This window comes from Sylvia atricapilla, chromosome 25, assembly GCF_009819655.1.
Source record: "Sylvia atricapilla isolate bSylAtr1 chromosome 25, bSylAtr1.pri, whole genome shotgun sequence".
Taxonomy (NCBI): domain Eukaryota; kingdom Metazoa; phylum Chordata; class Aves; order Passeriformes; family Sylviidae; genus Sylvia; species Sylvia atricapilla.
In genome coordinates, this window is record NC_089164.1 from 1,236,926 (window position 1) to 1,262,230 (window position 25,305).

At 52.0% G+C, this 25,305-nt stretch overlaps 1 protein-coding gene across 4 annotated transcripts; it reads right to left on the reverse strand.

The window, feature by feature from the left end:
* Nucleotides 1-11,357: 11,357 nt before the first annotated feature.
* PFKFB2 (6-phosphofructo-2-kinase/fructose-2,6-biphosphatase 2) lies at nucleotides 11,358-25,294 on the reverse strand. 4 transcript variants are annotated; one of them, XM_066335778.1, is made up of 16 exons: nucleotides 25,252-25,294; nucleotides 24,487-24,612; nucleotides 24,308-24,404; nucleotides 23,900-23,966; nucleotides 23,686-23,760; nucleotides 23,512-23,568; nucleotides 22,959-23,083; nucleotides 22,285-22,492; nucleotides 20,637-20,783; nucleotides 19,831-19,935; nucleotides 19,035-19,164; nucleotides 17,995-18,057; nucleotides 17,390-17,463; nucleotides 15,861-16,079; nucleotides 15,286-15,354; nucleotides 14,439-14,511 (listed from the first exon to the last, which is right to left on the reverse strand). In XM_066335778.1, the coding sequence occupies exons 1-15, from the start codon at nucleotides 25,292-25,294 to the stop codon at nucleotides 15,328-15,330; spliced, it is 1,563 nt and encodes a 520-aa protein (XP_066191875.1). In that variant the 3' UTR covers nucleotides 14,439-14,511; nucleotides 15,286-15,327. The 4 variants fall into 4 exon arrangements, with proteins under 4 accessions (XP_066191876.1, XP_066191872.1, XP_066191875.1 ...); XM_066335776.1 differs by lacking the exon at nucleotides 25,252-25,294 and having other exon boundaries at nucleotides 15,861-16,082; nucleotides 24,487-24,975; XM_066335779.1 differs by lacking the exons at nucleotides 14,439-14,511; nucleotides 15,286-15,354; nucleotides 15,861-16,079; nucleotides 25,252-25,294 and adding an exon at nucleotides 11,358-11,465 and having other exon boundaries at nucleotides 24,487-24,971.
* Nucleotides 25,295-25,305: the final 11 nt, after the last annotated feature.

The following is a 25,305-nucleotide window of genomic DNA, read 5'->3' on the forward strand; positions in this document are numbered from 1 at the left end:
TATATAAATATATAGTTTTTATATAAGTGTTTTATGAATAATATTAAATATTTATCTATTACTTTATATATTATATACACTTCATTACGATATATAAAGACTTCCCATTACTACAGAAAGGACAGATCATCAAAACCCAGGCAGAGCTGTCATTCCAATTGCAGCTTTATTATAACATCTGGTCCCATCACAAGACACGTGGCCCACACATCCCCTTCACTGGATGTTGCAGAAAAAAAAAAAAAAACAACAATTTAAAACCCAACCATTTCTTCCTGTACGCTGTTATTTTGTCCACGGAGATGTGGCACTGCCACGGACCTGTCTGTGCTGCTTGGGAAGGAAATCTGGCATTGCTGCTTTGCTAGGACAGAGGTTTTGAGGGTTTCCTGGTCACAAGAAAGGTAATTAGGCAGTGAGGGGGTTGTTCCCACTAATGAGTGCAGTGTGGATGAACTGGGCAGCACTGGGACCACTGGAGAGGTGCAGCAGCTGGAGGGGAGTGACTCTCACCACGTTCATGCCCCTTTGTACCCCCAAAACTCACTTTCCACTCAGTTCCTCCTTAACCGTGCACTGCCAGTGAGGCAAACAGAGCTAAATGTGAAGCTTTAAAAGGCATAAAGTGATCTACAAACTCAGCCTGGTGAGCCCTGAAGAATTACTCACGAGTCACTTCGGCTCCTCATGTGGCCAAATCTGTGGACAAATTGGTAAATTTTTGTCCTGGCTACTTCAGCATTAGCACGAATTATAAAGTCATAAAAAAATCCTCAGTGATCCAAGACACGGAGGATGGTTCTTACAACCTCTGGGCCACCAGTCAGCTGTAGGTGGTGATTTTTAGCTCTTTTTCAAGCTTCTGGATCTCCAGGTAGAGTTTCTGCACCTCCAGCAGGGTTTTCAGATCTGACAGAGGAATCCCACACTGGAAAGCTGCTTTGTTTTGAAGAACCCTCTCACACACATCGGACTTCCTCTTTAAAAGAACCAAAACAAAGGCAGAGTGAGACTCCAGTGCAGGGTGACAAAGCAACTGCCCTTGTGGAGCAGGAGCAAAGCTATTCCAGGCCATAAATGGGCTGAGACAGGAAAAATAGGGCAATAAACAAGAAAAATGGAGCAAGAAACAGGAAAATTGTGACAAGAAACAGCAAAAATGGGCTAAGAAATAGGAAAAATGGGCTAAAAAAAAGAGGGAAAATGGGGCAAGAAACAGGAAAATTGGGAAAGAAAGAGGAAAAATGGAGCAGCTGGTGGTGCTTACACAGGTGGGGGGTGGTGTCCAGGTGCCATCAGCTGAGCAGGTGGTTTTGAAGCCTTTCCTTAAGTGCCCATCACGTGTGCAGGAGAAGGTCACTGTTTCATTCACCTCATACGACTGCTTGTTGTAGTGATCCTCAATAACCTCAATATCCTCCTGCCTGGGCTGGGGGCAGAGAACTGGAGCGGAAATGCAGACAAAAAAATCAAATACTGGGAGGGGATGGAGGAGAAAACACCCTGAAAACTCCCCCTGTGACCCAGCAGAGCTGCAGGGCAGGGCAGGGCTGGCACTCACCTGGCTGGCAGGTGGGCACGGGCGGGTCCCAGGTGCCATCAGCCTGGCACTGGCTCTGGGCAGCCCCACGCAGCCCGAAGCCTTTGTCACAGGAGAAGTGCAGGAGCAGCCCGTAGGGAAAGGTGAACGTCTGTGGGCTCACCGTGCCCCTGTGCACCACGGGCCTGGGACACCGAACGGCTGGGGACAGAGCAGAGCTGGGACTGGCCTCTGGGGACAGCAGGGCCTGGGCACAGCCGCTCCTGCCCAGCCCCTGCCGGCCCCGGGGAGGAGAACTGGGGTCTGACACTCCTGGGTGGGTCCCATACCCTCATCCCAAACCCTGACCCCATACTCTGACCCCAAACCATGATCCCTGACCCCCTACCCTGATCCCAAACCCTGATCCCAAACCCTGACCCCATACCCTGATCTCAAACTTTAACCCCATACCCTGACCTCATGTCCTGACCCCATACCCTGACCCTAAACCCTGACCCCATTACCTGACCCTAAACCCTGACTCCAAGCCCTGACCCCATATCCTGACCCCAAAGCACTCACCCTTGCACTCTGGGGCAGGTCCACTCCACTCCAGGTTCTCCCCGTCCTCGGAGGTGCAGTAGAGGGTCTCGTTCCCCACAAGTGACAGCCCCTCTGCACAGCTGTAGGTCACCTTGAAGCCATAAGGGAACCATCGGCTCACACCAGCAGAGTGTTGCCCAAAGGGGATTTCTGGAGGGGGCCCACACCCTGTGGAATAAAGGGACTTGATGAAGGGACACGTGCACTTATCACCCTCAGGTGAGAACCAAAAACATTTCTGTGAAACCAGCACAAAGTTCACTCCGTGGTGGGTGTGAGGCAAATTCACAAGGAGCTGCTGCCTGGATTCTGGATGCTGGCCTCTTACACCAGCTCAGGGCTCTGGGAATATCAGGATATTTCCAGTGGTGGCCTCCCCACTGCTGGAAGTGTTCAGGAAACACCTGGACGTGGCACTGGGGGCCACGGTGGGACTCAATCAAAGCCTGGACCTGATGACGTTGGTGGCATTTTCCAACCTTAATGCCTCTAATTCCAGCTCTGGGCAGGAGACACGTGGCTCAGCTGGTGTCCCCAGGAGCAGGCAGATCACCCAGAGGTGGCGGGAGATCTCCTGTCCCCTGTGTCACACGTACCTCTGTCACAGAAGGGCAGTTGAGGCTCCCAGCTCAGATCAGCCCCACAGGTGATGGTCTCAGGGCCCCGGAGGCGAAAGCCTTCCTCACACTCCAGCGTCACCTGGGTCCCCACCCTGTAGTCACTCCTGTGTTTTTCCACCTCTTTGCCATGAGGGATGTCAGGCTTTGGGCAACGTTGTTCTGGAAATAAGGGACAAGGAAGGATGTTGTGTGTTGCCAAGGAGAACTCCAGTCACGCTTTCTGTGGAGGAGAGCTACCCACAGATCTGAACGCTGGGCAGAGAAGTGACCATCCCCAGGTGCAGGTCTCAGGCTATAACCCTAAAGGGTCAGTTTTGGGAATTGTTCATGCTCTAATGCTGGCTGCCCCGGGAGGTGGAGCGGGTTTTTCCCTCCTGGCAAGGTTTTCCCTGAGCTTTTGTGGATGTTGCTGTGGTGCTGGGTCAGGAGTTGGGGCAGTGTCAGTTATTTACACTCCTTTTCTCCTGACAGGGGAAATGCTTTGGGAACATCCTCTGCTCTCCAGCCTCGTGTCAGCAAAGCAGCCCCAAACACAAACCACATCCCCTTCCAGCTGGGTAAACGTCTCCCAGGGCTTCTCAGCAACCTCCCAAGCTTCTAGAAGCTTCCAACACGCCACCCTTGCACCCCTGTAAACAGCTCAGCCCTGCCCAAACCCTGCCCTGTCTCCATCTGGATCTTTTGCTGCCTGCACATGCCACTTTAACCCCGGAGAAGTAGATCTGGGGCCACCTGGAGTGGAGGAAAATCCTGATGATGATCATCCCTGCGCTCTGCCCCACCTGGGATGTGCTCTGCCCCACCTGGGATGCACTCTGCCCCACCTGGGATGCGCTCTGCCCCACCTGGGATGCGCTCTGCCCCACCTGGGATGCGCTCTGCCCCACCTGGGATGCGCTCTGCCCCACCTGGGATGAGCTCTGCCCCACCTGGGATGCGCTCTGCCCCACCTGGGATGCACTCTGGCACTGCTGGATACCAGGAACCATCGCTGCCACATGTCAGGATGATGGTCCTGCTGTCATAGTTCTTGAAAACAAATCCTTCAGTGCACATCACTCGCAGACTGTCCTGGTACTCATAACCCTGCTTCATTGACCATGAGTTGAAGGGCTTTCCATTTGGGATGTGTGGATCTGGGCAAGGAATTCCTGGGAAAGGCGAAACATCAGCGAGGGTGAAACCCATGGCAGAGCCAAAATCGGTTGTGAAGACAAGGATGGGTGTCTTGTAGGACACGGACACATCGTGGCATTAAAATCTGCCCCAAAAGCATCCCTGGGCTTTCCTGGGGGTGGAATGTTTGTGGTGCACCCTCAAGACCACAAGGGATGTTTTGCAGAGGGTCAAGGGACAGGAAAGCAGAACTGGCAAATTAAGCAAAGTGAACTCTGCAGCTGGAGAATAAATAAAGGAATTCCAGAGTCAGCAAAGCCCCTGGGGCATCCCCTGTCCCCCAGGCAGTCCCCACCCCACTGCAGCTCCTTTCACACGTCCTGGCAGCCCGCGGTAAGCCCCAGGCACTCACTTTGACACGGAGGTGGGCGTTCACTCCACACAAAACCCTGCAGGCAGCTGATGTTCCAGGTGGCTTCCCCCGTGCTGAACTGGTGGCCCTGCTGGCACTCGTAGGTGACCACGGTGTCCACAGGGAACAGGTTCCCAGCCAGCCGGGCTTTCACTGCATTCCTCACGTCGGGGGGGTCATCGCAGCTGCCTGGGGCGTGACACCAAGTCAGGGCCAGTGGCGCATCCCAGGGATGGGGGGAATTTGGGTAAAACCCCTGGGCTCACATTGTTCATCCTGAGGGGCACTGAATCACCCAGGTTCGGGAGGGGTAAAGAGGGAATGCAAAGGAGGCAAATGAAGATATACATTTTTTTTTTTTTTTCCTGAAGAGAGGGTATTCACGAGGGCATGGGGTGCCAGAACAAGGGGGAAGGGTTTCAAGACGAAGGAAGTTGGGTTTCCATCAGATATTGGGAAGAAATTCTTCTCTGGGAGAGCGATGCCCAGAGCAGCTGTGGCTGCTCCAACCCTGGAAGTGTCCAAGGAGAGGCTGGACAGGGCTTGGAGCAACCTGGGATGGTGAAAGGTGTCCCTGCCCATGGCAGGGGTGAGTGGGATGAGCTTTAAGGTCTCTCCCAATCCAATCCCATCCCAGGACTCGGGATTTTGGACTGCGCGGTGACTTTCACTGCTGTGACAACCCATCATTTCCAACCCAGGGGATGCTCTAGAGCAGGGAGGGGGGTCCCAGGGGCTGTCCCTGCACACTCACTGCGCTGGCAGAGGGGCAGGGGCGGCTCCCAGAGCCCGTTGTCCATGCAGGTGGAGGTGCTGCTGCCGCTGAGGCTGTAGTGAGAGTCACACTCGAAGAACACGGTGTCCCCAAAGGTGTAGTGGAGCTGGTACCTGCTCAGCAGCCTCCCATCCTTCACTCTGGGCTGCTCACAGGTCACCACTGTGCCGGGGGAAGCACAGAGACAATCAGCAGTCAGGCTCCAGAGGGCAGGTGAGGGTTTTGAAAAAAATCTCTGATGCTTTTTAACACCACGACGACACAGACTCTGACTTCAGGAGGCTGAAAATGACTGCTTTATTTTTGGGATGTGTCTCCCTTTTATACTACTCTACACAGACCAATCTGATTGGTGAAACGAAGGAAAAACCTCTTCACTGCCATTGGTCAGAGCAGAGGGACATCAAGGAGAAGTCCCTCCTGGGGAAAGGAATGAATAACAAAATACAGCTACAAAAAACTCTTTTTTTGTTTACAGAAAATTCCCTGGAAAAAGAATTTCAGAAAACCACAACACCTCAGGCACAGAACCAAGGCTACAAATCCCCGTCTCCTTTTGCCACCAAAAGGGCTGAAAAGGGCCAGGACAGCCGGGGGGTGACACGGTGGGTTTGAACATCTTGCCCCGTGTTACAGCAGGGGGGTTTGAAGGCAAAGCGTAAAGAGAACACAGAGGAGCAGGTCTGGGAATTCTTTGTTCTGTTTTACAGCAGCTGCCCTGTGAGCACAGTAAACCCCACTCCCACGTCCCTGCTGACGGGAGGGGAGACCCTAATTCCTGTCACAGCAGCCAAAGGGAAGGTCCCATCTGCACAAAGTGGTTCCACTCCAGCAGGATGAAGGAGACAGGAGGCTCCAAGGGAGGAAACAGCAGAGCAGGAGCTGGGGCTGGGATGTGGGAACAGCTCACCTTTGCATTCCGGAGCTGGGCTGTTCCACACACCCTTCAGGTTATCTTCGGTTGTGCAGAAAATTGAGGCCTCTCCCACCAGGGAGAAAGGTCTCTGTCCCCTCCTGGGGCTGTGGCACCGGTAGGTGACAGAATCCCCATACTCAAATTGATCCTTGTCCATCCCGTTGTGCTGCCCATTGGCTATTTCTGGAGGGGGCTCACAGAGAATCGCTGCGGAAGGAGGGGAGGATCAGCACGAGAAGGAAGAAGGAGAGAAAAAAAAAAAATTGAGTGCGTTTTAAACCAAAGATCTGGCCAGAAAAAGGTGGAGACAGGAGGTGGCAGAAATCAAAGGCAGGTCTTGAGGAGCTGCACCAGACCCTGGGTGGATTTGGGATATCTCAGGCTCAAATGTAGCTGCATCACTCCCAGAGAGTGAATGAACATTTCTGCAGGAAGGGAAACACAGATTTGAAATGTCTTCCCAGGCTCCACTGGGCACTGAAATGCCAAAACCCTCAGCAGAGCAACACAACAGCTCCTTTATCCAGCCCCAGCCACATCCCAGATAATTAAAGAATGGATAATTAGGGAACTCTGCTTACCCTGGCAGATGGGAATATCTTTGTTCCACCTCAGAACATCATTTGTAATCACACACTGAATCTCAGAGGGTCCGATCAGTCTGTACCTGTGTGAGACAGGGGAGAGGGAATCCCTCCACAGACTCAGTCCTGGTGTCCACACCACCACCAGGAAGGTCTGGGCTCCTTTGTCACAATTCCAGGAGATCAGAAATTGGCCATTGGTGCCGTTTTCTCAAGGACACGTTGGCTTTTGCCAAAATTCAATATAAAAAATGACACATTTCTAAGGAAAAGCACATACTCTATCAACCGCTTACAGCTCGGAGCTCAGCATTCACACCCTTCCCTTCAAAAAGACGCTGAAACCTCGGGAATGGTTTGGAAAGAGCCAGGAGGGTGAAGTTTGGGAAGAAACTGCCTCAAACTAGGAGATTAAGACACAGTCAGTCTTAAACCTCTCAAAGGAAAGCTTAAAAGCTATTTCGGTCAGGGTCTGCAATTCAGGGCTGGAAAGCGAATTTTGGGAGCCTGCTGGGGAGGCAGAAGCCCTGTGGCTCTTGGCTTACCCGGGGTTGCAGGTGAAGTTGACAGAGGAGCCAAAAGTGAGGCTCGCAGGCAGCACCAGTCTGCCGTTGTCCGGCTCCCCGGGGTAGCTGCACGACTTGGCTGCGGACAACAGGGCTCCTCTCAGCTCCCAGCTCAGATCTCGGCAGGAAAGCCAAAGATTCCCCCAGATCTGAGCCGGGGAATGGATCAGGGAGCTCCAGATCCCCCCTGCAGCCCGAGGTTGCTCTGAGATTGACGGCGCTGGCCAGAGCTGCCTGGCGGTCCCTCTGGGGCTGGCGGTGACCTGGGGCAGAGTCTCCTCCCGGCTGAAGGATTCTCCCCCTGCAGCTCAAACGCTTTTAGAAACACCAGAGTTCAAAAAGCCCGAGCAGAAGGACATCCTTGGGGTCAGCCCCAGAGCTGATTTCAGCTCCTGCCATCACTGCCAGCACCCAGAGGAACAAACCTGGTGCTTCCCTTCCCCTCCACCATCCCCAGCGCTCCCTTGGGACAGGAGGAGCTGACAGCGAACTGAAAACAAACCCCCAGAACCCAGGGGAAAAAGAACCACTTTGGGCTGGGGAGGGACCCTGAGGATCACCTTGTGGTACCCCAAGGGCGGGGACACCTCCCATGGGAGCAGGGTCACCTCCCATGGGAGCAGGGACACTCCAGAGGAGCAGGGACATCTCCCAGGGGAGCAGGACCATCACCCAGAGGAGCAGGGACATCTCCCAGGGGAGCAGGACCATCACCCAGAGGAGCAGGTCATCACCCAGGGGAGCAGGGGACACCTCCCAGAGGAGCAGGGACATATCCCAGAGGAGCAGGACCATCACCCAGAGGAGCAGGTCATCACCCAGGGGAGCAGGGCCACCTCCCAGGGGAGCAGGGGACACCTCAGGGGAGCAGGGACACCTCCCAGAGGAGCAGGGCCATCTCCCAGAGGAGCAGGGATATATCCCAGAGGAGAAGGGCCATCACCCATGGGAGCAGGGACACCTCCCAGAGGAGCGGGGACACCTCCCAGAGGAGCAGGGATATATCCCAGAGGAGAAGGGCCATTACCCAGGGGAGCAGGGACACATCCCAGAGGAGCAGGGACACCTCAGGGCAGCAGGGACACCTCCCAGAGGAGCAGGGGACACTCCAAAGGAGCAGGGACACCTCAGGGCAGCAGGGCCACCCCGGCCACACTCACCCGTGCAGATGTCCATGGAGCCCCGCCACGCCCCGCCGGGCCCGCAGGTGAGCACGTTGGTGCTGTGAGCCTTTCTCCCGAAGCCCGGGCGACAGACCAGCTCCAGCCTGTGGCCCACAGGGAACATCTCGGAGCCGTGCAGATGCTGCCGGGGCTCTGCGGACGGGGAGCGCGGCGGAGCGGGGCACACACCTGCCCACACACACACACACGTGTTATAAAGGACCATTATAAAGTTGGCTTTTCGCAAGATGTGTGCTCTATGATTAATAACTTTGGGGTAAGGGTGTAAGTTTTTATTTCTGCTGTTAGTAAAGAAAATTCGGCAGAGTGGTAGTAGTGATAGAGTAATTGCTTAAACTGTTTGGCCGGGATAACACCCAGTGAACATGTAAAGAAAACCCTGCTATTGATACACCAACTATCAGCATCTCCCATCTGAAGGAAGCACGGACCAAGGCCCGAGCTGGAGGTGATGATGAAGACACAGCCCAGAAACACACAGCTCTAAAAAGGCAGACCCAAGGTGGGGCCATGCAAAACAGTCCCTGGAATATGGAAACTAGTTTATGGAAAAATAGGAATATTCAACAGACTGATACAACAGAAAGGGTATTTAAAGAAAGCCTATAAAATAGCAATTTGTGGACTTGGCTAAATGCCAAGTCACCCGGCCGGCCGTACTTTGCTTTTTTCCTTATCTCCTAATTGTCTTATCTTTTTATTAAAACCTATTTCTTAAAATCTACCAAAAAGTGAATCTCGTTTTTCACACACACACACAGAGAGAGAGAGAGACGGTCAGGAAAGTGATGGCAGCAAAAACACGGCGCCTTCACCCTGAGTCACCTCCAGGGAAAAGCCTCAGTGCCCCCAAAGCTCCTGGGAGGCAGAAGGAAAGAGAAGTGCAGCCTGTGGTTGGCAGGGATCTGGAGGAGATTCACCCCCCTGGTGCTGCTCCTCATCGAGGATTGAGCAGTGGGACACAAAGTCCAGGTGGAGAGTTTCTTCTCCACATTTATTTTATTTTATTTTATTTTATTTTATTTTATATTAATAAATTTCTAAATAAATTTCATAATAATGAATTTATTTACTATTAATAAATTTAAAATATTTATCAGTAATACCTCAATTAACAGTCAATTAATAATTTAATGTTTTATCATTTGCAGTAATTATTAATAATTTGATAGTTTAAATTATTGCGCTTTTTCGGCTGAAATGGTTTTAGGTCTGGGGAAAAAAAGAAAAAAAAATAAATAAAAAAAGAAAGGCAAAGGACGATGGATTCTGCTCACAAGGATTCACAGAGCCCTGGAAAGGCAAAGGCGAGGAGGAAAAGAGAAGGAGCCCAAGTCTTGCAAAAGCCAGGAGAGGGTTTTCCTTCGGGGGAGCTGGGTTTATCCCGATGGATATCCCTCACTTACTGTGGACAGCCACGACGAGAGCAGCAGTGAGGAGTGACCCAAGGACAGCAGCACAATTCCTCATCCTCCCCAGCCCCAGGGCTGACGTCTCCATCCCTGCCCGGAGCCCCCACAGATGTCCCCACGTCCCCTCCCTGGGCCGGGCTCTGTGGGGAGAGCACAGGGGTATTTTGTGGGTTTTTATACTCGGCTGTCTGCACAGGTCTGATTTCTCCATCCCTGAGCAGCTCCTGCAGTCACAGGAGAGGAGAAGAAGGAGCAGGAGATGAATGTATTTTTTTTTTTTTCTGGAAACTTACGGTGCAGAACGCTTTATTTGTAGCAATAAATCTCTTGGAAGTCAATTCCCAGTCCGATGAAATCCTGCTGGAGTCAGCAGTACAGTCCCCTAACAATGAATTCCCCTCAGGGAGAGGGAGAAATATCTCAGCAAAATTTCCCATCAGTTCTGTGCAAATACTGCCCGAGTCTGTAAAGCTCACAAGTCAGTCAAACCAAACTGCTTTACAAAACGGGGTTCAAGTGCAGTTTGCACTCACCTGGAGCCCCTGGGGATCTGTAGGAGCCCTCTCTGTGTTACCCAGGGTCATTCACGAGCCTGAACCCTCCCAAAATTCCATAACCTCCCCGTTCCTGCTTTCCTCCTGGAGATGAGGGTCCCCTCACTGCCCCTGCCCCAAACCCAAAACTCCCCTATTTCACTCCTCTGCCTCCTCCCATCCTTGCACACCTCCAGGTTTAATCTGATTTCATTTCCTGCGCTCAGAGCCTGCTGGGGCTGCACAGAAGCTCCAGCCCAGTCTCCAGGAGCAGCACTGGGAATTGTCTTACCTGGAGGTGCGCAGGCAGGAGATGGAGAAGCCCTGGAGCGGTCAGCACTTGCAGGATGAAGCAGGGAGTGCTCTCCTCCAGCCCCCCCAGGCTCCAGCCCCAGCAAAAGGAGGAGTTTTATACCACTCACATGCTCACATCTGGCCCCACGGAGAGAAACTCCAGTTCTGCAGAAACCAGAGCTGGCCCATTACCCATAAATCATTCAGGAAAGAGTTTATTCCACCCCCAGGGCAAAACACTACAAAGCTGAATGCAACCCAGATGTTGAAATTGTTTGGTTTTTATCTGTGGAGGTGCCAAGGCTTTGCAATAATCCTTCCTGAGCTGCTCCACTGGGAGCTCAGGCACACTGAGGGGTGTCCTCAGCAGAGCTGCTTCAGCCTGGGGCACCCTCAGCTCAGCCCCTGTCACCCCACAAAGCCAAGGCCAGCACTCCACGAGGGGTTTCTTCAGGAGCCCCACCAGGGAAACAGCACAGGAGGACCCCGAGCATCGCTGGGAGCTGCACACAGAAAATTCCACAATGGTTTGCTGGGAAAAGACCCTTAGTGCTCAGTTCCATGGAAACCCTGAGGTCCTGAACTCCAGTAAAAAACATCCTTAAAAACTGAGGAAGGAAAGGGAGCAGCAGCAGGGTTTAATTCCCCCCCTTTTCAACTCAAATTCCCAAAGCAGAGGACCCCTGCCCACCCCTGCAGCCCCTCTTCTCCAAACACATCCCAGTGACTCCCCGAGCCCCTCACCTCCTCAGAAAACCAGCACACAGGGCACAGTCAGAGCAAACAATGGAAAAGAACAGAGGAAACCATCTGCGTGGGGTTTTTTTTTTTATGGTCTCTTTATTGTAAATAAACACTGACAGATATTTATGCTCAAGTGCACAAGAGCACACAACACACAGCACTGAGACACTGCAGCGTTTTAAACCTAAAAAAAACCACCAAAAAAACCCCCAAACACTTAGAAGGCAGCAGAGCAGAAAAGTTCAGAAGCAGCTGGGGAAGATCCCTCTCCCCAAACCCTCCAGACAGAGCCCAGGACAGCGAGGGGACAGCGTGGGGACAGCGGGGTGGCACTGGCACTGCTCACCCACAGCCCCTCAGAGGGGCACGGGGTGAGCTTTGGGGACATCCCCCAGGGCAGGGGGCTCTGGCCACGCTGCTGCTGCTGCCTGTCCTCCCTCAGCTGCTCCCTGGCAGCCAGGCCAGGCTCTTCCCTGTCACCACCTGAGCTGCCGGGAAGGGGACACCTGGTGACACCTCTGAGGTCACCACCGCCAGTGTACACACATCAGCCAGCCAGGCTGCCTTTAACTCTTCTCCACCATTTTTCAGGGTGTTTTTGGGTTTTTTCCCCCCAGAGATGGAGCAGTTTTAGTTTTAGTTCTAGCCCAAGTGCTCCTTTTTCTCTGTGGAGACACACAGGTGACAGGCAGGTCCCGCTGGAGGTGACAGCAGCCACCACCAGCAGCTTTTGCTGCTTGGAACAGAGGCACAGAAAGCCTGGGGGTGACAGAAACCCCCCATCCTGGGGAAAAGCTCAGGAAGGTGCCAGGCTCACACCCAAACCTCCAAATCCAGCTCCAAATCCAGCTCCAAGTCCAGCCCACCACACTGACCCCCCCGACAGCACCGGCTGCTGCTGAGCTGCTCCACCAAAAACATCTCAAAAAAAAAACCCCAAAAAACCCTTGTTGTGCAACGTTTGTTTGCCCTGGAGTGTTTGCAGGCCCAGTGCCAAGGCAATCAGGTGGTTTCTAGGAAATCCCTGGCACAGGGAGCTGCCAGGAGATGCCCACTGGCACCATCCCAGCCCTGTGACCCCCCGAGGGCTCAGCAGGACCCTCAGGGCAAAGATCTGCTCCCAAAATCTGCTGCTGCTCCGCCCCAGACCTGTTTGCTTTCAACCTTTCCAAGGCTAAAACGTAGGAGGGAAAAGCTTGGATTAAAGCACTGAGGCACAAATGCTGCAGAGGAGGAGGAAATTCCATCCCACAGCCCCCAAAAGAGACTCCCTCCAACTCCAGCCACTGATCCAAACTGAAAAAAAAAAACCACTTAATTTTCAACGATTTAAAAACTAAAAAGTCACGAGCATCAACACGTTCACAAATCCCAGCAGGTAAAAATATAGATTTTTTTTTTTTTGTCTCCTTACAATCATTTACTGCTCAGTGATATGAACACAAGGAACAAGTTTATCCCAGCGTTTTTGTGCGTGAACATCCTACAGTACATCTGCCACTCCTTTTCCACAGAGCAGGAGGGGATTTTGGTCAGGGCAGCCTGACAAGGACGGGTTTGTGCGTTCAGAGCCTTCTGGAGTGTGAGGACTGCCATGGACAGGCTCTAAATCTCTTCCCTCAACAGTAATTTTTTTTTTCTTCATGGTTTATTTCTAAGCCCAAAAGCATTTAAAACCCAAGATCAGACTTGGGGGAAATCCTGAGGAGAAAAACTAATTAAAACTCAATTTTTCACCGCTGAATTTCACCCTTCTGCAGCACAATCGCTTTAGATCACATTTTTCTGCTCCTCAGAAATCCTGAGGGGTCCAGATTAATGCCTTGGTCCTCTCTATCTCAGCTTTATCAAATTGCAGCTCTGGGAGTGTTTAAAACAAAACCAAATCTGAGCTCAAAATACCCAGGTAATCCCCAAGCTCTGGGGCTGCTGAGCTCCTCCTCAGCCAGGGCACAGTTCCCCTGCTGTGAGAACATCCAGCATTTATTTACACATTTAAAACCAGCAGCTCCTGGGGCTCAGAATTGCTCAGGTAAATCCTGGGAACAGCAGGTCCAGCACAGCCTCCTGCTCTGCACCCAAATGTTCCTTTTCTCCCCCCAACCTCAGGCTCTTGCTCTTACTGCAAGAGCAGCTTGGTTAAGATTTGTGGGAGAGAAAATTTGGGGATTTAAGGGAAGGGTTTAAGTTAAGACACGGCCACACAGAGCTGCACCACCCGTGCTCTAAACTCTACAGCAGCTTAAAAACTATGAAAGGCAGCACTGGCAACATTCACAGCTTATTCATAGGCGAGTTCAAAGCTTGTTGTGGGCCTCAAATTTGGTGCTTTTCAAAGAAAACTGGTAAAAAAACCTTGTGCTTCCTGCAAACCCTGCCCAGGAGCCCCGCTGGTCCCAGCCACGCTCCATTTTTGGGGGGTGAAATGGATAAAACGCCCCTAAAACGCAGGAAAAATGAGTGAGAGGATGAAGTGAAGATGGGTTGAGAAGCTAAACTAGCTAAAATAGGGTTTGAGGTGGGATTTGAAGCACTGGGAGGTGTGCTGCTCCCAGAGAGGGCCAGGAGGGTTTGTTGCCATCTGTCCCTCCCAGGACGCAGCCCCGGGGATGGATGTGCTGACCTTGTCACATCCTTGTCACATCCAAGCAAAAAACATCCCCAGGGCAAAGGAACTGGCTCAGACTGGAGGATTCCCATCAGCACCCACGGGGGGGAAACTCAAACCCACCCTGGAGCTCCCTGGATGGCTGAACTACAGGGGAAAATAAAAAAAATTCAGTTTGAATTTGGGTATCACTTGGAAATTACTTGGAAATGGCAATGGAGAAATAAAAGCTCAAGGATTTGGCCTGGAAATGCCTCTTCCAAAGAAAAGCTGCCTCACTGAGTAAAAACATGATTATTTTGTCCTCCCACTCTGGTTAATTTTGGCACCTGGCCAGGAGGAAAGACGTGGGACAGTTTCAACACCCGGGGGTGCGTTGGCTTAGGAGCCTTAAAAGCAGCTGGGGAAAAAAAAAATAAATCTCCACAACCCATCTTCTCCAGCCCCGTGGACACACAGCCCAGCTTTTGGAAAAGAAAAGACACAGACAGGCTCTAAAATCACAGTTGAAGGCGAGGAGTGGCTCCAGGGATGCTCCAGTGGCAGCTGCTCCTCCCGGCCCTGGAATTCCCGGCTGGATCCACGGAGAGAGGAGCCCCCACACTGCTAAAGTGGCCATTCTCTGCAGGGAAAAGAGAAACAGGAGAGGTCACAGCAGGAGAGGGAAAAGCAGGAGACAGCTGAGCACATGGAGAGGTGAATCCAGCTCCATGGATCCCATGGCAGGAACCCCCTGAGCCTTCACTTCATCCCTTCTATCCACGTTTCACTCTTTACATCGCCCTTCAGCCTCCTGCCAAGCCCCCAAAAGGGTTTTCCCTTCCCAGCCTGAGCCCACACAAGCTCAGAGAGGTGGAGAAGCTCAGGAGTGAGGAGGCAGGCTGGTTACTCAGGGCTGCTCCCTTTTATTGACCATCTCCATGGGCAGTGACACCTCCAGAACCATCAACAGCGACCATCTGGCGTGCCAACACTTAGGGCTTTGATAAAACTCCTTCCTGTGCCTCACTCAGGGTCAAACACACACCAGGAACACACTGAGGCAGTGAAAATCCACAATAAATCCATGATCCAGTGACTCCTGAGAAACCCCTGGGAGCAGCAAGGCCACCACAGCCTTGTCCTGGGCACAGCTGGGACCCTGCCCTGCTCAGCACCAGTGTGGAGCCATCCCACGTCCTGATCCAGGGACCAAACACAACCTGCAGCAGCCAGCACCAGCAAAGCCCAGCTGGAGCCCCTGGATCAGCAGCCTCAACCCCCACTGATGCCCCCCAAAAATCTGGTTTTTTATCCAGCAAAAATTCCTTCTGCTCCGTGGGTTTGTCTTTGCCCAGAGTGTTTTTTTGGTTTTTTTTTTTTCCATGCAACACGAATCAAGAGAAATGCCACTTACTAAGCCCAAAGAGAGCACACCCAAAGCTGCCTGCAGTGGGACTCAGAGGCAAGCATTTCCCTCTGGAGGCTGCAAAGGAAACAGAGAAGCACAGCAGGGCTCACAGTGCATCTTAAAGGAGACTGAGACAGGAAAAGCAGCAAAGCAAACGAGGGGACAGGAGTGAAGCAGCCCCAAAATTCCGTGTCAGCCCAGGACAGGTCTGTGTGGCAGCAGGTGATGGGAGGCAGGGACATCCCTTGGCTGCAGTGAAAAAACTGGGACAAAGAGGCTATTGGGAACTTCTCCAGTCAGGTTTTAGCCCAGAAGCAAAACCCTACCCAGAATGAACCCCCGTGCCAAAACCCACTGATGGAAACCTGCCTGTGAGGAGCCTGATTCTGGAAGACTGGCACCAGAATTCCAGCTGGATGGGAGGTGGGATTTTTATGCTTTGGGGCTGGTTTTGAGGCTTTTTTCCGTTGTTTTGGGGTTTTTTTCCCCTTAAAAAAGGGAGCCACCCCCTGCTCAGGGTCCTGCCTTTCAGAGAGCACTGGGGCTGACGGTGGGGACGGGGAGCAGGGGGAAGGTACCACCTGGACAGTGACCTCCAGCTGTGGCTGCTCAGCCCCTTCTGCAGCTTCCAGGGATGGGAAAGGCCCTCGAGCTTCCAGGGCTGGGAGAGGCCCCGGCAGGTGCAGGGGTTTGCTGCCCAGGCTGTGGTGCCGTGGGCGCTTGACGGTGTCGGCGCTGGCCCGTGGGGTGAAGCTGTTCCTCCTCATCCTCACAGGGCTCTGCCTGCTGGGGAGGCCCTCCTGCTGATCCCACACAGAGGGGACGGCCAGGAATGAAAAAAGGGGGGGAACCAGAGTTTAAAGCCACGTCAAGCACCTCCAGCAGCCCACCCTGAATGTCCCTGCACTGGGCTGTGCCTTGGGAAACGGCTTCTTCCATCCTGGACCCAACTGCAAAGTGATTTTTCAGCAGTTTTACTTCCCTTTGGGATTTTTGTTTTGCTTAGGTGGCTCTGTTTGGGTTTGGTTTAGGGTTTTGGTTTTTTTTTTTTTTTTTTCCTCTCTCCACAATCAATTTGGAGGGAAAAAAAGAAAGAAGCAAAGAGAAAACTCTCCCTCCTTCCTGCTCCTTCTGCCCCAAAGCAGCGGTGTTCCCCAAGCAAAGCAAAGAACAGAAAGAGCCTCCAAGAGGGCAGCAGTGATTTCCATGCAGGGATCACAGAGAAGTGAGAAAAGTGACAAATCCCAGAGTGGTTTGAGGCGCAGGAACCTTTCAACATTCCCTAAGCCAACCCCTTTCCACGAGGAGGGACATGCTGGAAACCACGAGGATGCAAACAAACCATGGCCAACATCCTCAGTTTGGCATTTGACAGCTCCACAAAGCCTCCAGCCACAGCTGCAGGTTCCCAGTTCCCCCAGTCCCTGGGCACAAAAGAACAACCAGATCCCAGCCCAAGAGCTCTTCATAAAATACAACAAAAAACCTGAATGTACCAAAAACCACCTAAAATCAGAAGGATTCAGATCTCCTGTGAGGCAGCAGAGCAGAGCTGGTTTGTGCTCTCCAAGTGGGGGAATTAATTAGAGGCAATCACTGGAGTTTTCCCTGAGAGTCCCTTGGCAAAACAGGAGCTCAAAGCTCAGCAATTCTCCCAGATTTAGGACGTGGTCACAAGGTGGATGGCCAACAGTCATTTAAATAATGGCAGAGAGAGGGTTTCAGAAGGAGAAAACTCATCAAGACAAAGAGAAAAATCCACTTCAACCCTTTTGCCAAGTCTTTTTGGAAATTACCAGTAAGTATCAGCAACAAACACTGCATGGAAAACTGAGAACCAGACCTGGAGTTTAAAAACCTGTGCCCTAAATTTGCCCATTCTGCTCCCCACAACAGCTCTGAAAAAAAACATAAAAATATAAAAATACAAAAATATAAAAAATATAAAAATATCCTCCCCAGGCCTGGGAATTCATTCTGCTTCTGGGGGTTATTTCTGAAGACAATCCTTCTGCTCACTGAAAGGCACCAGGCAGTTTTAGCAAGTGTTTCAGAGGGTTTGTGACTTATTTTGGGAAAGGTGAAGCCAGAGGGATGCAGCCAAACTTACTGAGTTCAGGGAGGGTTTGTCCCGGTGGGTGTTCACTGCCTCCACATTCAGGGTAATTGTCTCCACTTTGCAGCCTTCACCCCAGAGCAAGAGAAGTTTAAATGAGTAATTTGTTAGAAAAAAACAATAAATAAACCCAGCAGAGAAAGTGAACAGGAATAAATGTCTGATTTATAAAGAAACAGCCCAGCTGGTAAATCCACAGTTCACCCCACAAAAAGAATTTTACATTTCTCACAGAAGTGTGAGAGGCCAGCCCTGCCTTATCTGGGCTGCACAGAAAAGCCAGTTTGAACTGACTGCAGCCCAAGTTTGGAGGCACAGCCTGCCACACCCACAGGGAAAATCCAGTTGTTTAAAAGAGAGGCCAGAAAAAGGACCCTGCACCTCCAACATCTGCTCCCCAACACCCCCAACCCTCCAGAACCCTTCTCCAGGTTAATTTTTGTTATGTTAACCAGCAAACAACCTCTTCATGTCTTATCAGAAGCTTTTAGAGCACGGCCAGGTGCTGCCACACGTGGACACAAACCTGCCCACAACACCCCCACACCCAAACCAGGATGGGAATTGAGATCAAGAATTCAAATAAAGCAGTTTTTTACCGTAGGCGACGGGTGTGAGCTTGAGAATGGTGTGGAGGGGACAGCGCAGGTAGGGCAGCTCATCTGGGACAGAGAAAGGGTGAGGGGGTCACCTGGGATGGCACAGCCCCTGTCCCCACCACAGAAAGGTTGGACTGAACCCTTTGAAGGGTCCCTTCGACCCAAATTGAACGGAAATTGTCCTGTGGATGGCACCCAGACATCCCCTCCTGACAGCAGGGAGACACAGAAAATCAAACTGCAGGAGCTGGAAATGAAAGAGGAGCCCAGGGTGGCTCAGAGCCCCCAAACACTTGGCAGTGCTGGGTTCAGGGCTGGACTCAACCCTCCCAAAGGGTTTTTCCAACCCAAATAATTCCATCCTTTCCGCTCCCAAAGCACAGGAAGAGCCAGAGGAAACCTCCCCAGTGGCACGAGGCTGGGAAAGCACCTGAGCAACAGCTGCCACAGGCCCAAGGGAGGTTTATTCAGAGCTCTGTTTACAAGTTGAAGTCTGTTCGAAGTTTATGAACTTCAGTGAAAGTTTTATGAAGCTCTAGTGCCACTCACTGGAGCTTGCAGCAGACTGGAGCCTTCCAGCTGTGTGTGGGCTGTGCAGGAAACCAGCATTTCCCTGGGCTGGAGCACTCCTGCCAACCCTTCCAGGCTCTTTAATTCATCAGGAAACTTTTCCTTCACATTGAAAACCAATCCCCTACACATCCTGTAAGCTGAAAGCAGCTCCAGGAACAACATCTGGGCAGAAAAGCAGCAGCACATCCCTGGGGAGCTCCTGGCACTGCTGCAGTGCAAGGGTTAAAGCACTGCTGAAACAACTCCTTTCCTTCTTTTTTAAACAGCTCTTCCCTCATTAAAAAAGGAACAAAAAAGCCCCCCCCAAAAAAAAACAAAAAAAAAAACCCCAAACCCAAAAATCCCAAAACAAACAAAAAAAACCACACAAAACCCACCCAGTCATTACAAACCACCCTCCCAAAAAACCCCCACGAGGGGAAGCAGGGAGAGGAGCCAGCCCCAGCATCATCCCTTTATTTTTGTACCTGCACTCTTGTCAAGGAAATAAGCCAGGAGGCACCTCATCACTGCCTGGTGGGAGATGACCAGGACGTTTCCTTGCCTCTCCAGCTCCATAATTACTGGCTCCAGGCGCTGCACCAGGTCCTGGTAGGACTGGAAAACCAAACAGGAATTGGCCAAGGGGTTGTGTAAACACAGGGGAAAGCAGAGGTGGCAATTAGCAGCCTCACGCTCAGGGAAATATCAGTTAGAAACGAGGAGGTTATGGGTGAGGTGGTAAAAATAGTAAATAAAACACTCCTCCTCCCCCCCAAAAAAAAGCCAAGAACAGAAAGTGAAATTCAGGGTCAGAAGCCTCAGACTGTGGGAGGGTTCAGATTACTGGTAACTCAGTGAGAGCAGTCAGGAAAAAACCCAAATAAAACAGTCAATGATTCATTTCAACAGGGTGGGAAGTAAACCCAGAAACGACTCCGGGTCACACCCAGGGTAATTTTGTTCCCCAGATGGTTTCTCAGTGACAATTCAGGCAGAAGCCCCTCGGTGTCTGAGGGCAGCACCCAGCAAGTGGCCAAATCAATGGACTGAAGAGCATCATCTGCACACCCCAGAGAGGGAAATCCAAAAACATTTCCCCCAAAAGAGAAGTGGGGATCCTGATGTTCTCAGTCTGCGTGCAAAGACGGGCAGAATAACTGAAAATCGAGTCAGTTTCAACTCCAATCCCACCTATAAGTGTTGTTTTTTTTTTCACTGCACTGTGTATTTTCTTTTTTAGGGTCCTCACCTCCCCTCCATTTTCTTTTTTAGGGTCCTCACCTCCCCTCCAGGGTAACGATAAAGATATTTCTCCTGATCCCTCATGGCAAACTCCTCGGGGTACTTGGCTTCAATTTCTGCGTAGGTCATTTCTTCACAGACCCCCTGAGGGAAGGAAAAAACTGCTCACCACAAACCTCATTTCATCAGAGGGCCAACGACACCACAGGCAGGGAAGGAAAAAAAAAAAGCACAGGCTGAGATCAGGGGCTCCCTTTATGGCATGGAAATTTCAGGGTGTTGTATCTGACCCAGCCTTGGCCTCCCAGTGCAGTGCCAGGGTGGTTTGAAGAGGCTGGGCTGGGTTTTTAGCTCCAAACCAAGAGGGATAACATCCCTGGTGTTTGCCAGGGATGAAAAATGAGCCCTCGCTTCCCCAGCAACCACCCTGCAATTTCCTGAGAGGAGCAGAGTGGGAGCAGCAACCTTTGCCCAGCCACGAGGGTGGCACAGATGGCTGGGAGCTCCAGGGTTCTTTTCCTCCTCCACACCAGCTGCAGTGTCCCCAGCAAGACCTGGCAGCTCTGAACACTGTCAGCCCTGTACCAAACCACCCCAAAGCTCATCCTGCACGGCTGAAATCCGTGATATAAAAACCATGGCTATAAATCAACAGAAAACAGCTAGGATTAGGGTGATTAATTCAGATTAAACATCATTTCTCAGCTGAGGTTTTGAGGCAGCCTCTCACTCACAGCATCCATCTCATTGAGGATCTTCCACTGCTGGGTTTAGGGTGATTAATTCAGTTTAAACATCATTCCCCACCTAGAAAAGGTGAGGTTTTGAGGCAGCCTCTCACTCACAGCATCGATCTCGTTGAGGATCTTCCACTGCTCGTAGAGCACCCCCAGGGACTCGGCTGTCTGGATTGTCCTCTTCAGCTGGCTCGTCCACACCTTCAGGTCCACGATCTCCTGCTCCTCAATGAACTTCTTCAGAGCCTGGGAGAACTGTGGAGAAAAGCCCTGGGGAGGTTATGGGGGGGTGATGCCTTTTTGGGCTCCCTAAAAACACACGGCAGATCAAATTAAGGGAATAAAAATCACTTCATTTATATTTATTGAAGGACCTTCAGGTAAATTTTGGGCAGACCCTCCAAGGGGATACACCCAAAAATGAACAATGGTCATGGGTTTTCACACTTTTATAAGTTTGGTTTATTTGCATATTGGGGGGTTAATCTTCCAATTATAGCTTTAGGTAATGGATTAATTCACCCCAAATTTGCTCCCCCCCAACTCACTTTTGTTTAAATTTCTCAGGGCCTGAGGCAGTGAGGTGTCTTTGATTCCCAGGCCTGGAGAGGAACTGGTGTGTCAAAATGGGAGAAGAGCAGCTCACTGTGTGTGGAGTTTGGAGTTCCACACTAAAGAACTGCAGGATTACAAATAGATGGAAACTATAAAAGATGGAATAGATGGGAAATATAAAATCCTGAGGCATCCAGGGGGCAGGAGAGGCTGCAGCTGCCCAGAGCATCGAGGCTGTGGGGACACAGAGCCCTGATGCCTTCAGATTTTAACCTTTCTAATTTCCAAATCCTGTACTGCATTGGAGCCTAACAACGACCTCCATATAAAGTGTGAATTATTTTATACTATTTTATACTGTCTAATTCTTTTATACTGTTTAATTACTTTATACTGTCTTAGTCTTTTATATTGTCCCACTATTTTATACTGTCTAAATATTTTATAATGTCTAACTACTTTATACTGTCTAACTGTTTTATATTGTCTAATTATTTTATACTGTCTAACTACTTCATACTGTCTTCATACCTTGGGCAGATAAAACAATCCCTCTGGGCCTGGAACTCAAGGGCACCCTAGAGCCTCAGAAAAGTATAAATGAAAGTGAATTGTGGGGGAGTGAGCTGGGGGAACGAGACTTCATTTCCTGAAGCTGGAATTGGAGAATTAAGCCCTGATAAGCAAATGGACCAAACTCATTTCAGTCGGAAGAACTCGTGACCATTGTTTGTTTTGGGTGTAGCCTCTGGGAGGCTCCTGCCTGCCCAAGGTGTGCTTATTGAAGGCTTTAAAAAAAAACCTGCTCTTATTTTCTTCATGTTATCTAGTCTCTGCTCCAGGCAGCCACTCCAAGGGATCGACCCCAGGGTCACCCCAAGTCTGCCTGCTTTTCACTGCTTGCATTTTATTCTCACACAGCTTCAAGAAAACTACGTGTATTTTTAGACCTTATCTATTTGGTTCACATATTCCTCCTCTGGGAGGAGAGAGATGATCGATGGTGATGTTCACCAACGAGGTCAAAGAGGTGACAACCTGTGAAACCAATCTTCTGCCTTCTGACCAAAGCTTTATAAGACGGAGTCAGAAAACTAAAGACAGAACTTTCCTGCTCACCTTTCTGCTGCCTGCCTCGTCCTTCTGTGTCCCTACCAGCGACACCCCGGCTCCCAGGGCACAGCCACAGCCCCCCACGTACCTGTTTTCCCCGGGGGGACAGGCCAGAGTCCCCCCCAATCCTGCCAACCAGGTTGTACTCGCTCTCGCCGTGGCGGCACAGGTAGATGGTGCGGGGCTGCACGTGGATGTTCATCAGGTAATAGACAATCTTACTCTGGATGTAATCCTGCACTCTGTTCACCAGGAAACGCTGGCCCACGTTGATCACTTTAATGAAGGAAAGGTCTCTGGAGTCGACATAAAATAAGAATGTCCACAGGGCTGGTTTTAAAAAGGAGGCACCCGCGGGTGGCACCCGGCTGCTCCTCCTGGAGGAAAGGCAGGACAGGCTCTGAACTGCTGTGCTTAAAAATCCCTCCCCGGGAGGGTGGGGAGGCCCTGGCACAGGGTGGCTGCCCCTGGATCCCTGGAAATGCCCAGGGCCAGGTTGGATAGGACCTGGAGCAGCCTGGGACAGTGGAAGTGTCCCTGCCATGGCTTTTAGAGGTGAGATGTGAGATCCCTTCCAACCCAAACCATCCTGTGATTCTGCAGCACACAAGAGGAAAAAACCCTCCAAATCTCACTTAGGACCCGTGGTTCACCTGCACACAGTCACACCTGGGGAGAGCAGAGGTGTCGGAGCATCCTGAGCCCCACACAGCAAAGCGGCTCAAGTGCCCAAGGACAAATGAACCTCAGGGATTATCTTACTTGTCACTGGCATCCGGGTCCAGAGGCTGGTAGGTGACCTTGTAGCACTCGATCCTCTTGAGGAAATCGTCCATCACATTCTCCCGGTGCCTCTCTGGGTAGTCGGGGCTGGAAACTTTCACCTCCTGCCCAACAGACAGGCAACAAAAGCACCGATGAATAACATTATTTCCCCCCCACCCCTTTTGAAACAAATCCGCATTGTTTAACGCTGCCCTGAGGAAAAACCTGCTCCTGACAGAGGAAACAAAAGGCGACTCTGGAGGCACTGAAGTGCTTGGCCCTGACGGACACGGCTGGCTCGGAGCTCTGCCCTCCCTCCCGTGCCAGGACAGCGCTCCAAGGTCACCCCATTGCCCGGCTCCGTTTGATTTCCACCTTCTCACATAACGGCACCTCTGGCTTTTAATAAACCTGCAAATCCCGGCCGCGCATTCCGCAGGTGAAAGGCGAGAGGGAGGCGTTTGCAGAGGTCCCCAAGGAGCTCCCCCAGCCCGTGACCTTGTCCCCAGAGGCCGAGCTCCCACGGCAGCCCGCCAAGGGCAGCACGCACCAGGATATTGGCAGCGATGACCTCGGGATCGTCACACACGGACTCCACGAAAAACACCTCGGGAGAAGGCAAAGAAACACGATTCAGTGTCAAAACTCGAGAGCTCCTGTGCGCCGGGGGGAGCCGCAATGGCCCTCGGGGCAGCGACTGCAAAATAGACAATTAAAGCTCTACCTTGAAAGCATTTTCCTTCGCAAAATCTAAGATCAGGTCCCGTCGCTCCCGAGTCGTGTTGGTCGCATCAAACACCTGGCAGAAAATGAGGAAGGAGCATCGAGCGAGTTTATCTCATGACTTTTAAACCCCAGCCCCAAATGAGGTTCTCCAACGCTCTGGGCAGCTTTGAACTGCCCTGATGTAAAAGTATTTTTAGTGCAGAGGATCTTACAGCTATCTGCCCGCACTCCTCCAGGAGATAAGACTTCACATCTTCCAGAGCCACCAGGGCACAGCGTCTGCAGGACAGAAATAGGGCTGGGCACAGCTGATGGAAAGCATTCCCAGGGCAAAGCCGAGCCGGCAGGGAGGGATTCAAACACCTCCCTCCCACCGTTCTAACAGCCCCAGAGATTTTGGGGCACCTCCATGTGTGACCTGAGCCTCGCTGCCCCCGAGCTTTGTGCCAGCCCCAGACTCCCACGCCCATCCCTGGCAGGATCCCTGCACGGGCTGTGCCGTTCCTCCTTCCTCCCACGGGCACTCAGGGTTACTTTCTGCTCCTCAAACACGCAGCCTGCCAGGACTCCAGTGTCCCCAGCCCTCCACGGGCCTGTCCAGCCCCGCGGCAGGGACTCACTTGCGGATTTCCATGGCCTCTTTGTTGTCGTGCCTGAAGAAGTCGTAGGACTTGTAGGACTTCACCGCCTCTCGCCGATACACCCCTAAATTAAACACTTCACACAGGGGACAGGGGAATGTGAGGGCATTGCACCGGCACGGGGAGTCCCAGCACGGGCCAGGGATGTCCCCACACACCTTTGGTGGGCACCCCGATCCAGTTGAGGTAGCGGGTGAGCTTTTTGGACATGTAGGTCTTGCCCCGCGCGGGCAGCCCGATCATCACGATCAGCGTCGGGGAGTTGGTCATGTAGGAAGCCCATGCTACAGGAAAAAAAAAAAAAATAAAAAAACCCAAACCGAAACCTCCCCAAAACAGCATCAGCGGCGCTGCAGAGCATAAAGTGAGACCCAGCCCAGCGTCATCCCGTCTCCCGGTGGATAAAGCACCTCCGAGCATCCCAGGACGGGCTCGCGCGGTGTCCTTGTGGTTAATGAGCTGCTGTGACCATTCCGCGGTCTCCCCGGTGTTTGTTAATGAGGCGGAGCGGCAGCATCACTGCCTAATGGGGCTTTTAGCGTTAAAAGCATTTACCGCCCGGGCAGGAGCCGTCAAGGGCGAACGAAAGATGTTTTTAACAAAACGGTCACGTTCTGTCAGCAAACGGCCCGAGCGAGCTCCGAAAGCGCCGGCGGAGAGGCGGATTTGGGGGGAAAAGCACGGGATGGGGATGGAGGCAGCATTCGGGAGGTCGGGGGCGAGCGGGACAGGGGGAGGGGACAGCCAGGGACGGGGAGCGGGACGGAGATCCGCGCTCGGAGCGCGGGATGGATGCGAGTTTCGGGGCAAACGCGCTTCTCTCCCCGCGCAGCCTTCTCCCCATGCCGCTATTTATTTCGCTTCCCCGCGGACACGGAGCGCGCATCCTCCCCTCTCCGCGCCCCGGGAACGGGGTTACTCACAGCACTGCTTCTCTCCGGCCCTGCCCCGCGGTGCCGCCGACATGGCTCCGCTCC

Excerpts from the sequence above, each read along its gene's own strand:
- PFKFB2 (XM_066335775.1), bottom strand. The coding sequence starts at position 24,748 with ATGCTCGGAGGTGCTTTATCCACCGGGAGACGGGATGACGCTGGGCTG. Across the intron at positions 19,936-20,636 it reads TCCTCAACGAGATCGATGCT|GGGGTCTGTGAAGAAATGAC; the intron begins GTGAGTGAGAGG and ends TCCTTCCCTCAG. Across the intron at positions 19,165-19,830 it reads ATCGTTACCCTGGAGGGGAG|TCCTACCAGGACCTGGTGCA; the intron begins GTGAGGACCCTA and ends TTGGTTTTCCAG.